Source organism: Rhineura floridana, chromosome 4 (genome assembly GCF_030035675.1).
Source record: "Rhineura floridana isolate rRhiFlo1 chromosome 4, rRhiFlo1.hap2, whole genome shotgun sequence".
In the NCBI taxonomy this organism is placed as follows: Eukaryota; Metazoa; Chordata; class Lepidosauria; order Squamata; family Rhineuridae; genus Rhineura; species Rhineura floridana.
The window spans coordinates 137,999,033-138,011,972 of NC_084483.1; the positions used below are offsets into that span (position 1 = coordinate 137,999,033).

Genomic DNA, 12,940 nt, shown 5'->3' on the forward strand with positions numbered 1-12,940 from the left:
AGGACTTGTATACAAGCTGTTGGTGACATGTGGGCACTTCATTATGACTGGATTTGAGGTCAAAAGACCTAAGATGGATAGATTGGTCCCATATTGTTGCACCCATTATACACAATGCAACACTATTGTTATGGGCCTTCAAGTCGATTACAACTTATGACGACCCTATGAATCAGCGACCTCCAATAGCATCTGTTATAAACCACCCTGTTCAGATCTTGTAAGTTCAGGTCTGTGGCTTCCTTTATGGACTCAATCCATCTCTTCTTTGGTCTTCCTCTTTTTCTACTCCCTTCTGTTTTTCCCAGCATTATTGTCTTTTCTAGTGAATAATTTTAATTGCTGCAAACCGCCCAGAAAGCTTTGGCTATGGGGCGGTATATAAATGTAATAAATAAATAAATAAAATAAATTATGCATCCAAAGTATGATAACGTAAGCTTCATAATTTTAGCTTCTAGTGATAGTTCTGGTTTAATTTCTTCTAACACCCAATTATTTGTCTTTTTCACGGTCCATGGTATGCATGAAACTCTCCTCCAACACCACATTTCAAATGAGTTGATCTTTCTCTTATCCGCTTTTTTCACTGTCCAGCTTTCACATCCATACAGAGAGATTGGGAATGCCATGGTCTGAATGATCCTGACTTTAGTGTTCAGTGATACATCTTTGCATTTGAGGACCTTTTCTAGTTTTCTCATAGCTGCCCTCCCCAGTCCTAGCCTTCTCTTGACTTTCATCTCCATTTTGGTTAATGATTGTGCCAAGATATTGATAATCCTTGACAAGTTCAATATCCTCATTGTCATCTTTAATGTTGCATACCTCTTCTGTTGTCATTACTTTAGTCTTGACGTTCAGCTGTAGTGCTACTTTGGGCTTTCCTCTTTAACTTTCATCAGCATTCATTTCAAATCATTACTGGTTTCTGCTAGTAGTAGTATATCATCTGCATATCTTAAATAATTGATATTTCTCCCTTCAGTTTTCACACCTCCTTCATCTTGGTCCAATCCCGTTTGCCGTATGATATGTTCTGCATATACAGTAGGGCCCCGCTTGTCGGTGCCCCGCTTTTTGGTGTTCCGCTCATATGGCGGCTCCAGTGGGGCAATCAGCCGTAGTGTGCGGAGCTCCAGCCACCGCTCTCCAGCTGACAGCAATCAGCTGTAGCACCTGAGCTCCCCACACTACAGCTGACCGTGCGCTACAGCTGACAGGGATCAGCTGGAGCATGCGAGCTCCCCCACACTGCCTCTGATCAGCTGTAGCGCACAATCAGCTGTAGCGTGGGGAGCTAATGCACTCCAGCTGATCCCTGTCAGCTGTAGGGCGGGGAGCTTGCATGCACCAGCTGATCCCTGTCAGTTGGAGCGTGGGGAGCTCCTGTGCTCCAGTTGATTGCTGTAGTGCGCAATCAGCTGTAGGGCGGGGAGCTTGCATGCTCCAGCTGATCACTGTCAGTTGGAGCGTGGGGAGCTCCTGCATTACAGCTGAGTAGGGCCCCACTTTCCAGCGGTTTTTGCTTTTGGGCGGGGGCCTGGAATGGAATCTGCTGTATGAGTGGGGCCCTATTGTAGATTAAATAAATAGGGTGATAAAATACACTCCTGTCTCACACCCTTTCCAATGGGGAACCAGTCGGTTTCTCCATATTCTGTCCTTACAGTAGCCTCTTGTCAAGCTTATAGGTTGTACACTAAAAGAATCAGTTGCTGTTTATAGGTTGTACACTAAAACAATCAGTTGCTGTGGCACCCCCATTTCTTTTAAAGCATTCCATAGTTTTTGTGATCTACACAATCAAAGGTTTTGCTGTACTCTATAAAGCACAGGGTGATTTCCTTCTGAAATTTCTTGGTCCGTTCCATTATCCATATGTTTGCGATATGATCTCTGGTACCTCTTCCCTTTCTAAATGTAGCTTGGACATCTGGCATTTCTTGCTCCATATATGGTAAGAGCATTTGTTGTAGAATCTTGAGCATTACTTTACTTGCATGGGATATTAAGGCAAGTCTCAGTAAGTCTTCCTCCTGCTTCATTTCTATCTCCTAAGCCCCATTTCCCCACAATTTCTAGTTCTTCTCTGTTCCCTACTTTTGCATTCCAGTCTCCTGTGATTATCAGCACATCTTGTTTTGGTGTGTGATCAATTTCTTCCTGTACTTCTGCATAAAATCTCTCCAAATTCTCTTCTTCAGTGTTTGACGTTCAAGTGTAGACTTGGATGATGGTTATGTCAATAGGTTTCCCATTTAATCTCATTGATATAACTCACCCAGACCTTGGGTTATAGCTCCTAATTGCTTTTACTACATCACTTCTCACTTTTAAAGCAACCGCATTTCTTCTTAATTTTTCATTTCCTGCATAAAATATTTTGTTGTTGCTTGATTGAAAATGTCTCATTCCGGCCCATTTTAATTCACTCATGCCAAAGTATTATAATGTTGATGTGTTCCATTTCTTGCTTGACATTTTCTAACTTTCCCTGGTTCATGCTTCTCACATTCTGTGTTTCTATTGTGTACGTCGTACAACTCCAAACTCTTCTTTTGCATCTGTGCACATCAGCCTCTGGGCTTCTATTTGGCTTTGGCCCAGTTGCATCATTAGTCAAAGTGCTACTCGTACTTGTCCTTTGTTCTTTCCCAGTAGCTTGCTGAGTGCCATCTGACCATGGGGTCTCATCTTCCAGCACTATCTTGTGTTGCATTTTGAATACTTTGTTCGTAGAGTTTTCATGGTAAGAGGTATTCAGAGGTTGTTTACCATTGCCTTCCTCTGAGACTGGATGCATCTTAGTCTGGTGTCTCAGCTTTAACCATTCCACCTTGGGTGCCCCTGCTAGGAGTCTAGCCTCTTGGTCTAGACTCCTGATGGCATTGCTCTGAGCTTTTTCCACACTCTCAAACCCCCTCACCATGTTAAGGTGTGCATCCTAGAGGAGGATGCAACACTCTAAGAAAATCAAAGGAAAAGTTTAAGGGGTGCAGAAATGTGAATATTAGGCAAAATTGCATGCAAAAATGTGTATTAGGAGATATTTTCATTAAAATTCTGATGAATTTTCATGACTGTGAGCAACTTTAAAACTTTTAAAAATTGCAAACTAATGTGGAGAACTGAAGACTGGAAAAATGAGAAACAGAGAGAAACCTAAATTGACAAATTCATCCATCCCTAGTTGTGACATTGCACTGCCATAACAGTCATTGTGCCCGATCATAAACATTTGCCAAGGCAGAAGATCATAGCATTGAGCTATAAGAAGCTTTTCCGAAGTTATTACATGACACTGTTAGGAAGGTCCTGATTATGATTGCATTGTAGCATTTAAGTAATGCAATGGAACCAAGTCATTAGCACATGCATTCATGTGCTTTTGTTTGTGTTTTGAAGGAGGTAAGTTGGGCCTATTATTATTATTATTATTATTATTATTATTATTATTATTATTATTATTATTATTACCCTCCCTTCACTCAAAGGTCCCAGAGTAGGTTACAACAGTTTTATAACACATGATTAAAACAGTTAAAAGCAACCTAAACAACATCACAGAAATAGGGTGGGTCCTACAAATACACATTTCAGGTGTCAAAGGCCAGGTTAAAGAGGTGAGTTTTCAGCATTCACTGAAAGTTGTACAGTGAAGTTGCCAGGCACACCTCAGTGAGGAGGGAGTTCCACAGCTTAGGGGCTGCCACAGAGAATGGTCTCTCCTGCGCCTCCATCTCCCAAGCTTCCGAGGGTGGCAGAACTACCAAAAGGACCCCCTCTGGTGATCTCAACACCTGAGAGGGTCTGTAGGGAGGCGGTCTGTCAGATATTTGAGTCCTATATAGTCACTTGCCATGTTGAGTGTTCCACCCCACCTCTGACAAATCCCATCCTTCAACTCTGGAGCTAGGGAGAAGAGGGAGTATCTTTTTCAGAGGTGTACTGGTCTTAAGAGAACAATGCAACAATACAAACCTTGCTCCCCCAATAAACATTTATGTAAATTGTGATCTTGTTTTGTTGCTATTGTTAAATGTTTAGAGAAATACATATAAAAGTATTCTCATTGAAGTATTTCCTCCCCATTTGACAGTTATCTATTGTCTAGTGGATACAAGCCTGCTCCTATGGATCTAAGTTGTATCAAACTGACAGCTTCTCAGGAAGCTATGGTTGATAAACTTGCAGAGAATGCTCACAATGTATGGGCAAGGGATCGTATCAGGCAGGGTTGGACATACGGAATCCAGCAGGTAAGTCCATCATGGATACTTGAAAATTCACTGACATGCAGATATTGTTGAACTAAAATGATATTTTGAGGGTGTTAAGGCAGATAAATATGACTACTGGAGGTCTTGCTATTTTCTATTTTGATTGTATGTTTAATTTATATATTTCTAGCGCTAAATCTACCCAAAGTAATAGGCACCAAAAAGTCAGTGAAACTACTTTGTTATAATCAGGTTGAGAATTAGTATCTGATTTGGGTAGGTGTGGTGGGTTCCTTGGAGATAAGTAAGGATAAGGTCTAGGTGCTTAAATAACTACTGAAAGAAGGCAAAATACGTTTCTGTTTTAGTGTGCAATCTAGAACAAATTGATTCATTTGGAATTTCCTTTATAAGAAATGCCATTATTTGTGGCTAGGAATTAGGTATTTTATCTGAAGATTTAAGTGGCAGTGAACAGGGGTGTTAGAGCTTTTTTACATGTTTATTTTCAATAAACGCACAGATACCATCAGTCTGAAATACAATCACTTTCTTCATTCAGCTCACTTTTGATTAGGGAATAGCCTTCAAGTTTGAATAGGTTATTCAGGCCCAAACTACATGTGATGCAAGTAGACCTGCCCCCCCATCATGTCTAAAGCTGGGATGGAGTATGATTTAAAGCAGTATTCTTCAACCTTAGGTCCCCAGATATTGCTGGATTGCATTATCCCTTACCATTGGCCATGCTGACTGGGGATGATGGGAGGTGCAGTCCAGCAATGTCTGGGGACCCAAGGCTGAAAAACAGTGATTTAAAGCTTCAAAAGAGTACTGGAAAGGAGCACTGAATCTTACTCCACCATCCACTGCTCCGACCCCACAGCCCACCCCCGGAAGTCTTTTTGTTATAGGTAGGCTCAGATGATGGCAGGTAGGGAAAAAGAACCATGGAAAGAAAGATGGTATGTGGGGCACTTTTTGGTGCTTTAAATCACACCACCTCTGCTTTCAACCCACATTTGAAGATACAGGTCTGCTGCCATCATTTTGGACCTCAATCTCTAAGAAATGGCATCAGGGTGGGTATGGAGGGGAAAAGTAAATCGTAGTAGATTATTATGAGTGCAAATCTTTACAAAAGAATGCCAAAGAAATTTGTGGCAAATGCAATTACTTGAGCTAGCTTGGATTATCATATCTCTGTTTAATAAGCTGAGATAATAAGCTGTGCACAAGCCACAGTTAAATCATGGATCCTCTAATTAACTGTAGTTTCCCATTCCATCAAAACCAAGAAACTATGGTAACCACCTTCAGAACAAGCTAGGAGTTAAAACAAACTTCAAGCCATGGTTTAATATCCTGACTTGTTATGAAGCTGTAACCATAATTTCCTGGTTTGGACAAAACAGAAAGCTATGGTTAACTGGAGACTTCGTGGTTTGTTTGCTCACAGCATTAACAAAGGAACAAGCAGGTTGTCCTGAGATTTGTTATCCAAACATGACCATTGACTATTGCAGGAAACCACTATACCCAGATTATATACTGTAATACTAAAAATAAGCATCTTCAGTCCTGCCAGAAAGTACGGTAGCATTTCACAGTGGGCAAACTGAGCTCTAATAGATGCGATCTTTGCAACAGAATCACGGCTATGTTATAGAAAAATCATTTTCAAAATGTAGCAAGCTTTTTGTAATAACATAACCATAGCTCATTTATTTCTAATTGGAATATAAGACAAACAAAATATAAATGAAGTCTTTTTTGTTTTTGCAATGACATAATCATCAGCTTTTATTTGGGATCCAAGTATTTTGCCTTTATAGTGTGATGACACCACAACAACATAAAATCTGCATGCCTGTTCTCATTTTTATAAACAAAATACTTGTTTTATTAATTGTATCCTTGCATCATATTTAAGGTATGTATTTCTAGGTTATTCATCATGTATCTATATTAAGCCTAGTACATGGACACCATTGAATTGTATATGCCTTGGTTTATCAAGGAGATATGCAAGCAGAAGCAGCTTCTGCATGCACAGCTAATGTTAATACTGACAGATTTTTGAAAGTATCTCCAATCTGCTTGTTATGCTCTTCTGATTTCTACTGACAAGGCTGGATGCATCTTTTGAAGCAGATGGAGATGCGCCTTAATTTCCAGAGCCATGGGCTACTATATGTAACTCATTGCTTGTTACTACAGCTGTATTGACTCCAGGATGGGTATTCACTTTAAGTATGTTGTAGGAAATGTGCAAGTATGTTCTCTATACAATCAGGTATGCAGTCCTATATCCTCTTACCTGGAAGCAAACCTCACTGGGGCTTACTTCTGAATAAACATGTATAGGATTGCAAAGTGAAATATACAATGCTGTATTTTAAATCAGCAATGCTATAACTGTATATACTTGATTATAGGAATGTTATTTTATCCAAACTATGAAGAGGTGGAAAACAATTGATTAAATATTTAAAATTTCTAATGGAATATTAGCTTATTGGATTTACAATTGCCTCTTCAAAATCATATTTTGTGACTGTCTCTGTGAATATGTTGTTTACATTTCATAGTAATGCACATTAAATTAAAATGCCAAAACTTACAGTTTCAACCTTTAGTGAAATTCAGAGCTTCAAAAGCTTTTGCATTTTTTTTAAAAAATAAAGTATCCTAAGGTATCCAGTTTGAAATTCTTAAATGGCATGTGACTTCTAAATGAAATCAGATACAAATCTCATCTCTTTCCAGCAGTATTGAGAGCTTTCTGTATTGCACCAACTCTATGCTTTTTGCATTGTGTTCTTGCAAGCACCTCTCTATTGCATTTCTGTTTCTGTGTAATTTCTGGCTATTTTCACACAATAAAACTTTCCACCAAAAACAATTTCAACACAGTATGTGGTTATACTCCATCAAGGATGTCATATAGTAATGTTGGAAATAAATTGCCATTTCAAATATTTCTTTCTATAGCACTTTCTAGAAATGTACAGAGTTGTTATACACACCACATTATGGATGGGAATTTGGGAACTGATAAGCTTTATATTCAAGTTTACTGATGATTTTTTTAAAAAATAAATATAATCCTAAAAATCATTCTCTAGGATTTATTTTGTACAATTTTTCATCATCTACCCAAAGACATATGAATGTAATAAAAGCTATATAATGAAGGGTGATGAGTGGGTGGAAATTGGGATTTTTCTCTTATTATACAGTTATGAGGAAATAAGAGTGTTGGAGCATAATTTCGCCAACCTAGAAACTGTTGTCCTTATCCTACTTACTTAGTGATGAGAGAACTGTTCCACAAGTGCTTAGATGCAGACTCTTTTAAGTATCACTTTCCATTCTTCTGAAATGGCCTACTCATACAAAAGAGCCCTGGAATGACATCTTGTGACCCCTGACATAAATTAAGCTGAACTGAACATAGTTGTACAATAGTAGTTTAGTGAACCATGAGTTAAGTACAGTATTGATATTCAATATTCTGCCTGTTTAATTTTGCATTTCATTTTTTCATTTATTATAGGTATTTTGAATGAGATTACTGAAGTCCTTGTGGTTTTCAGAACAGAGATAAATAATTGGGCACAATTTCTGTCAAATATTTTTAATATTGCTATTCCTTTTTTTAAAGTGAATTTTGTAACTAGGATTTGCAATCTTAAGTGCACTTCCCTTAAGTTTTATGATATCAGTGGAGCTTAACTTCCAAGTCAATATGTTTATGATCAAAGTGTGGTATAAGCATGTGTGTGTGCACACACCCATACATATTCTTTGCTAGACTTGTGATTTTTTAAAATTAATTTGTTGCAATATCAGCTGAGTCTTAAATGTTGCAGGAGCTGGTTAGGGACAATCAGAATTGCCCAGATTGAAGGAGCTTGGGCTAAGGCCAAAGGAATTACAAATTATTACAAAGACAGTTGCAGATACATTTTTCCAGTGTCTGCAGCCCTTCTCCTAAGGTAGATGGTAGAACTATATTTCTTTCAAGCATGTAGAGGACATCAGGTGGGAGTTGAGATCCCCTAGAGGTCAAAGGCAGGATCGCTGTTCAAATTTATAAGGCACTTCTGGCTTTCCTCAGCTGGTTCAGTCTAGTTTGATTCTGCCTTCATCCTCAGCGGTCGTGGATAGCGAGCTCTCTGCTTCACCCTTGGCTCAGGCCTGTTTTAAAACTCTGTTCTTCTGTTCTCCAGTGTTTTTTCTTGCGATGTGCGTTCCCTGCATTGTGTTCTGACCCCATAGTTCTTTACTTCTCTTCACCTCCATTGTTCCTTTTAAGAAACAAACAAACCAAAAAGCCTCCCTCTGTTTGTCTCTCAGTTTCTGTGAATTCCCTTGTGCTCCTGCTTCTTCAATTGTTGGTCTCCTCAGTCCCTTGGCCCCTGCTGCCTTGATCCTTCTCTTCCTGCCACCTTTCCCTCACTCATCATTATCACTTTAGTCATGCCCGCCATTGTGGGTGCTATTTCACTTGCACATTGTGACCACCATTTTTCAGAGCCTGCTTGTCTTTTCTGCTGCCCAACAGCACTCTAGTGGCTTCTGGCCACCAGCTACACAGGATGGGCAAAAGCAAGCAGAAGTCTGGGAGACATAGTACTTCTACTGCCAGTCTCCTGGCCCCCCAAGACACAAGACATAGATATGGCCTCTTTGCCTGTGCTGCTGCCTCTTGTGTCTGAAAAATCAGTTCTCTCCACTTCACTCCTGGGTCAGGCTACAGTGCATTCTCTCTCTGGGGCTGTGGTTCAGTCAAGCACTGTTGGCACTCCTTGTTTGGCCCCATTTAATATGTCTGGTTTGAGAGAGAGATCCCAGTACCAGCAGCATGCTTTTCTCTCTGCCTTTGTCCTCCAGTTGTATCTCAGGAGGAGGGGGGGGCTGTGGTCCAGGCAAGGACCTGTCCAAAGGGGGCCACCAGTGCTTGGCATGTAGGAGTTTGAGAGCACAAGAAGACCTGTCTGATGAAGGTGGCAGGAGGACTTTGGATCACAGCTTTTCAGCTGATTCTTCTGCTGAGCTTCCTATGTTTCCAGTATTCTACATCCATACGTGTCCCTATAGCTCTGGTTGGGAACTCTAGGAACCTGCCCTCTTCTTCCAGGCTGCTTCATCAGAGGCTCCTGGGTTACAGCTCACACCTCTTATGTTGCACCAGATCAGGGATGTGCTGTTGGAAGGCTTAGCTAGGGACTTGTCTGCTTCTCCTCCTTCCCTTGGGACTCACCACCCTGTCATGGTTTCTGGTAGCCAGATTGATAGTACATAGGTCCAGACTTCCAACCCATTCAGGACCTCTTGATCTTCTGGGATTTTGTATAACTGTCCTGACTCCCACAGGGTGGCTGAGGGGAGAGTTTCCCTGGCACTGTTGGATTGTTCAGACAAGAACGAACCAGATCCTCCCCAAAGGAAGCCGACAGGCACCTGAGAAGCAGGGGAGAAGCCCTCTCCTTCCTTCTCCCCCTTAATCAGGGGTCTAGATTCGGGCCAGTTTCTCTCTTGGCGGACTGGGCAGCATTGGAGGAAACAGAGGGGCTGAGAGGAAGGAGAGAGAGGCAGAGCTGTGCAGCCAGGTGCCGGACACTACCTTTTCTTGTGGATGAGCCAAGACCTCACAAGCACCCTTTCCCCCTCAACAACATCACTTGCATCCCCTTCAGTGGCCGCTCCTCCCTTTTCCCTATGAGTCCGGCCATCACAACGGGTTTTAGCTCCACCTATCGTGCGAAGGCAAGAATGTCTTTGAAGTCAAGACTAGGGACGTCAGGTCCCTCCCACTCTCCAGTTCATTCTTGCCTTCGTACGAACAATATTGGAATTATAGCATAGCATTGAGCTAAGTCTCTCATATTTGTTTGTGTTGTCTTCAAATCCTTCCTTTTTTCTGTTTTGTGTGTAGCTCACTTAGGGTCCCTACAGAGACCGCGGCTGCGGCTCTCTTCACTATTTTCCCAACGCTGAGCTATTCCTTTCGATTTTCTTTCCTTCCTTGACTGGGGGCTCCCTCTGAGACCGCGGCTGCGGTTCTCTTGGTTTTTGGCCGTTTTTGAGATCCCCCCCCCCCGGCTCTGTTGCATCCAGTGTCTGGGGACTACCTCAGAGACCGCGGCTGCGGTTTTCTTTGTTTTTGATAGTTGTTGAGCTTCCCCCCCCCCGCTGCGGCTCTTCCGATCTCAGCGGGAGCTTGCGGCTGCAGCTCCCGCCGTTCCCCCGTCACCCGATTTAGCCTGCCCGGGTCCGTTTTTCTTCCCCTTTAACCTGTGGCTGCGGCTACTCCAGTAGTTCCGTTACCTCAGCTCACCCTCGCTACGTGGCTTTAATTTCCCACTGCGAAGGGCTTTGCAGACAGCGACGGCGGCTCTCTCTGTGGTAGCTGCCACTTTTCCCTTACTGCATTTTCCCTCCTGGGGGTTTTTTAGAGCCGCTAGTGCGGTTTTCGGCCCCACGGTTCCTCCTGGGAGACAGCGCTGGGCAGACCTTCCCCCAGTTCGCTTCCAGACGGCCGCCATTGCTTCTTCTCTCTCCGTCATTTTTTCCCGCTCTCTTTTTCCGGGCGCCATTTTTGGAATTCAAATTTCCCGCCTTTTTTGTTACCCGTACTAACCATTGGATACCTCCCTTGCAGGCTATCTATCCGTATGTGTGTTGTATACGTGCTGCAGACAGACTTACACAGGGCTGATTTTCACACTATTTTACTGTGGCTGTAATCCTAGTGGCTGGATTATATTATCAAGGCTGGAGCTCCAATCCTAGTGGGCTGGATTATTTTATCAAGGCTGGAGCTCTAATACTAGTGGCTGGATTGTATTCTCAAGGCTGGAGCTTTTATCCTAGTGGCTGGATGGTATTATCAAGGCTGGAGCTTTACTCTTAGTGGCTGATTTATACTAAATCTGATTTATATTGGTCCTGCCCCCTCTGAGGTCGTGAACCAAACCTGAAACCCAGCCTGCAGCACTAATCTGAGTGTACCAACTCTTAAACAGCCTATGTTATATTAACGCTGATACCTCAGTGCATTCTGCCCCCTCTGTGGCAGTGCACTTCGCCATCTGCCAGTGTATCCTACCCCCTCCGTGGTAGTACGCTGTGCCAGTTCGGGTCTTTACATTCTGCCCCCTCCGTGGCAGTGTACTGCACCCAAGTTAATATAAGATGGCAGAACAGCCAGGCATGTCGCCATCAACCCATATGGTGCCAGATCAGCCAGGCATGCCACAATCAGCCAAGCCACAACATTCTAACACGACTAAGACCAGACATACCAAAGCACTGGCTAAGACAAAACATCTTTCCAGCCATAGTAAACCAAAGCGCCCACGTTATGTCTCTGTGCCAACCACCACCACAGCACAGGCACACATAAGCGATATTCTCCATTCCCCTGCTGCTGCCTCTGACAAGGAAGAGTTTGTTGGTTTTCCCCCGTGTTCGCCTAACGAACCTCCCTCCATTTTACCGCCCCAAACATCTGTTCCAATAGTTCCTCAGGCACATACATCTGCCACATCCGGTCTGCAGCTGTCTCCTGATTTCCTCTCCCAACTTCAAGCCATGCTGGCACTTTTCACCCAAATGCAGTCACTACCACAAGTTCCTGCCATACCTCCACTTAACATGGTCCAACATGCGTGCCATGAAGCTCATGCTTCCGGTTCACCAGATCTTTGATGTAGCCAGAGGCAGATGTACGGACGAAGCCTCGTATGCGGAGGAGTCAACCTTCACTGACCATGTCGCAGGAGACGACTGGAGCGACTATTCAGATCATGAGGAGGATACATCGTATCGCTTGTTTAATACCTCAGACTATCAGCCGCTAGCACGCAGGGTAGTTAATACCCTTGGTCTCCAAACTGTGCCTTCAACTTCGCCCGCCCCAGCTATCAAAGGGGCCAAGGTTCTCAAATCCCCTGCACCTACTGAACACTACATCCCGGTGCCGGACCTAATTACCAAATTAGCCTCTGAAGAATGGGCCCATCCACTCAAAGCTCGACGCTTCAAGAACCTGGCTGACAGACTTTACGCCCTAGCCCCAGACTTTGCCACCAAGTTAGATGTCCCTGGCATAGATGAACCAATCGCTCACCTCGTTTCACGATCTCTTTTGCCCAGGGAAGGGGAATCCCACCTAAAAGACACTACTGAGCGACAAATAGACTTCGCCCTCCGCAAGAATCACGAGGCCACTGCCCTGGCCATGCGTGCCTCCGCTTCAGCCTCCATCTTCTCCAGAGCGTCTATGATGTGGCTGGATGACCTAGAGGATGCTAACCCTGATCCTGTCACCCTCAGAAGAGCACTATTGAAATTGCGCAAGACAGCAGCTTTTGTGGCCGATGCCACTCTGGATGCCACTCAATTAGGGGCACGAGCCATGACGGCTCAAATAGTCGCTCGTCGCACCCTCTGGCTTCGCCACTGGCAAGCTGATTCAGCGGCCAGATTGAATCTGTCCAGGGCTCCTTACTCCGGATCTCTACTCTTCGGCGAGGAAGCTCTAAAGGCAGTGCTGGTTGATCCAAAAGACGCCCACAAACCGGTTCTGGCCACAGTCAAGAACATCGACCACAGGCCTTTCAGGCGATTCCCTTCCTTCCGTTCTAACCAGCCCTTTCGAGGAACGCGGCCAGGAGTACGAGGCCGCGACTTCAGACCATATGACC

General features: G+C 43.4%; 1 protein-coding gene across 1 annotated transcript in view; it reads left to right on the plus strand.

Annotated features, from left to right (window-relative positions):
• Positions 1 to 12,940, plus strand: part of RYR2 (ryanodine receptor 2) — a 725,812-nt gene that overhangs the window by 294,430 nt on the left and 418,442 nt on the right. Inside the window, exon 25 of the mRNA XM_061624580.1 lies at positions 4,103 to 4,262. Coding sequence (XP_061480564.1) covers positions 4,103 to 4,262 — 160 coding nt within the window. The remainder of the gene's footprint in view (positions 1 to 4,102; positions 4,263 to 12,940) is intronic.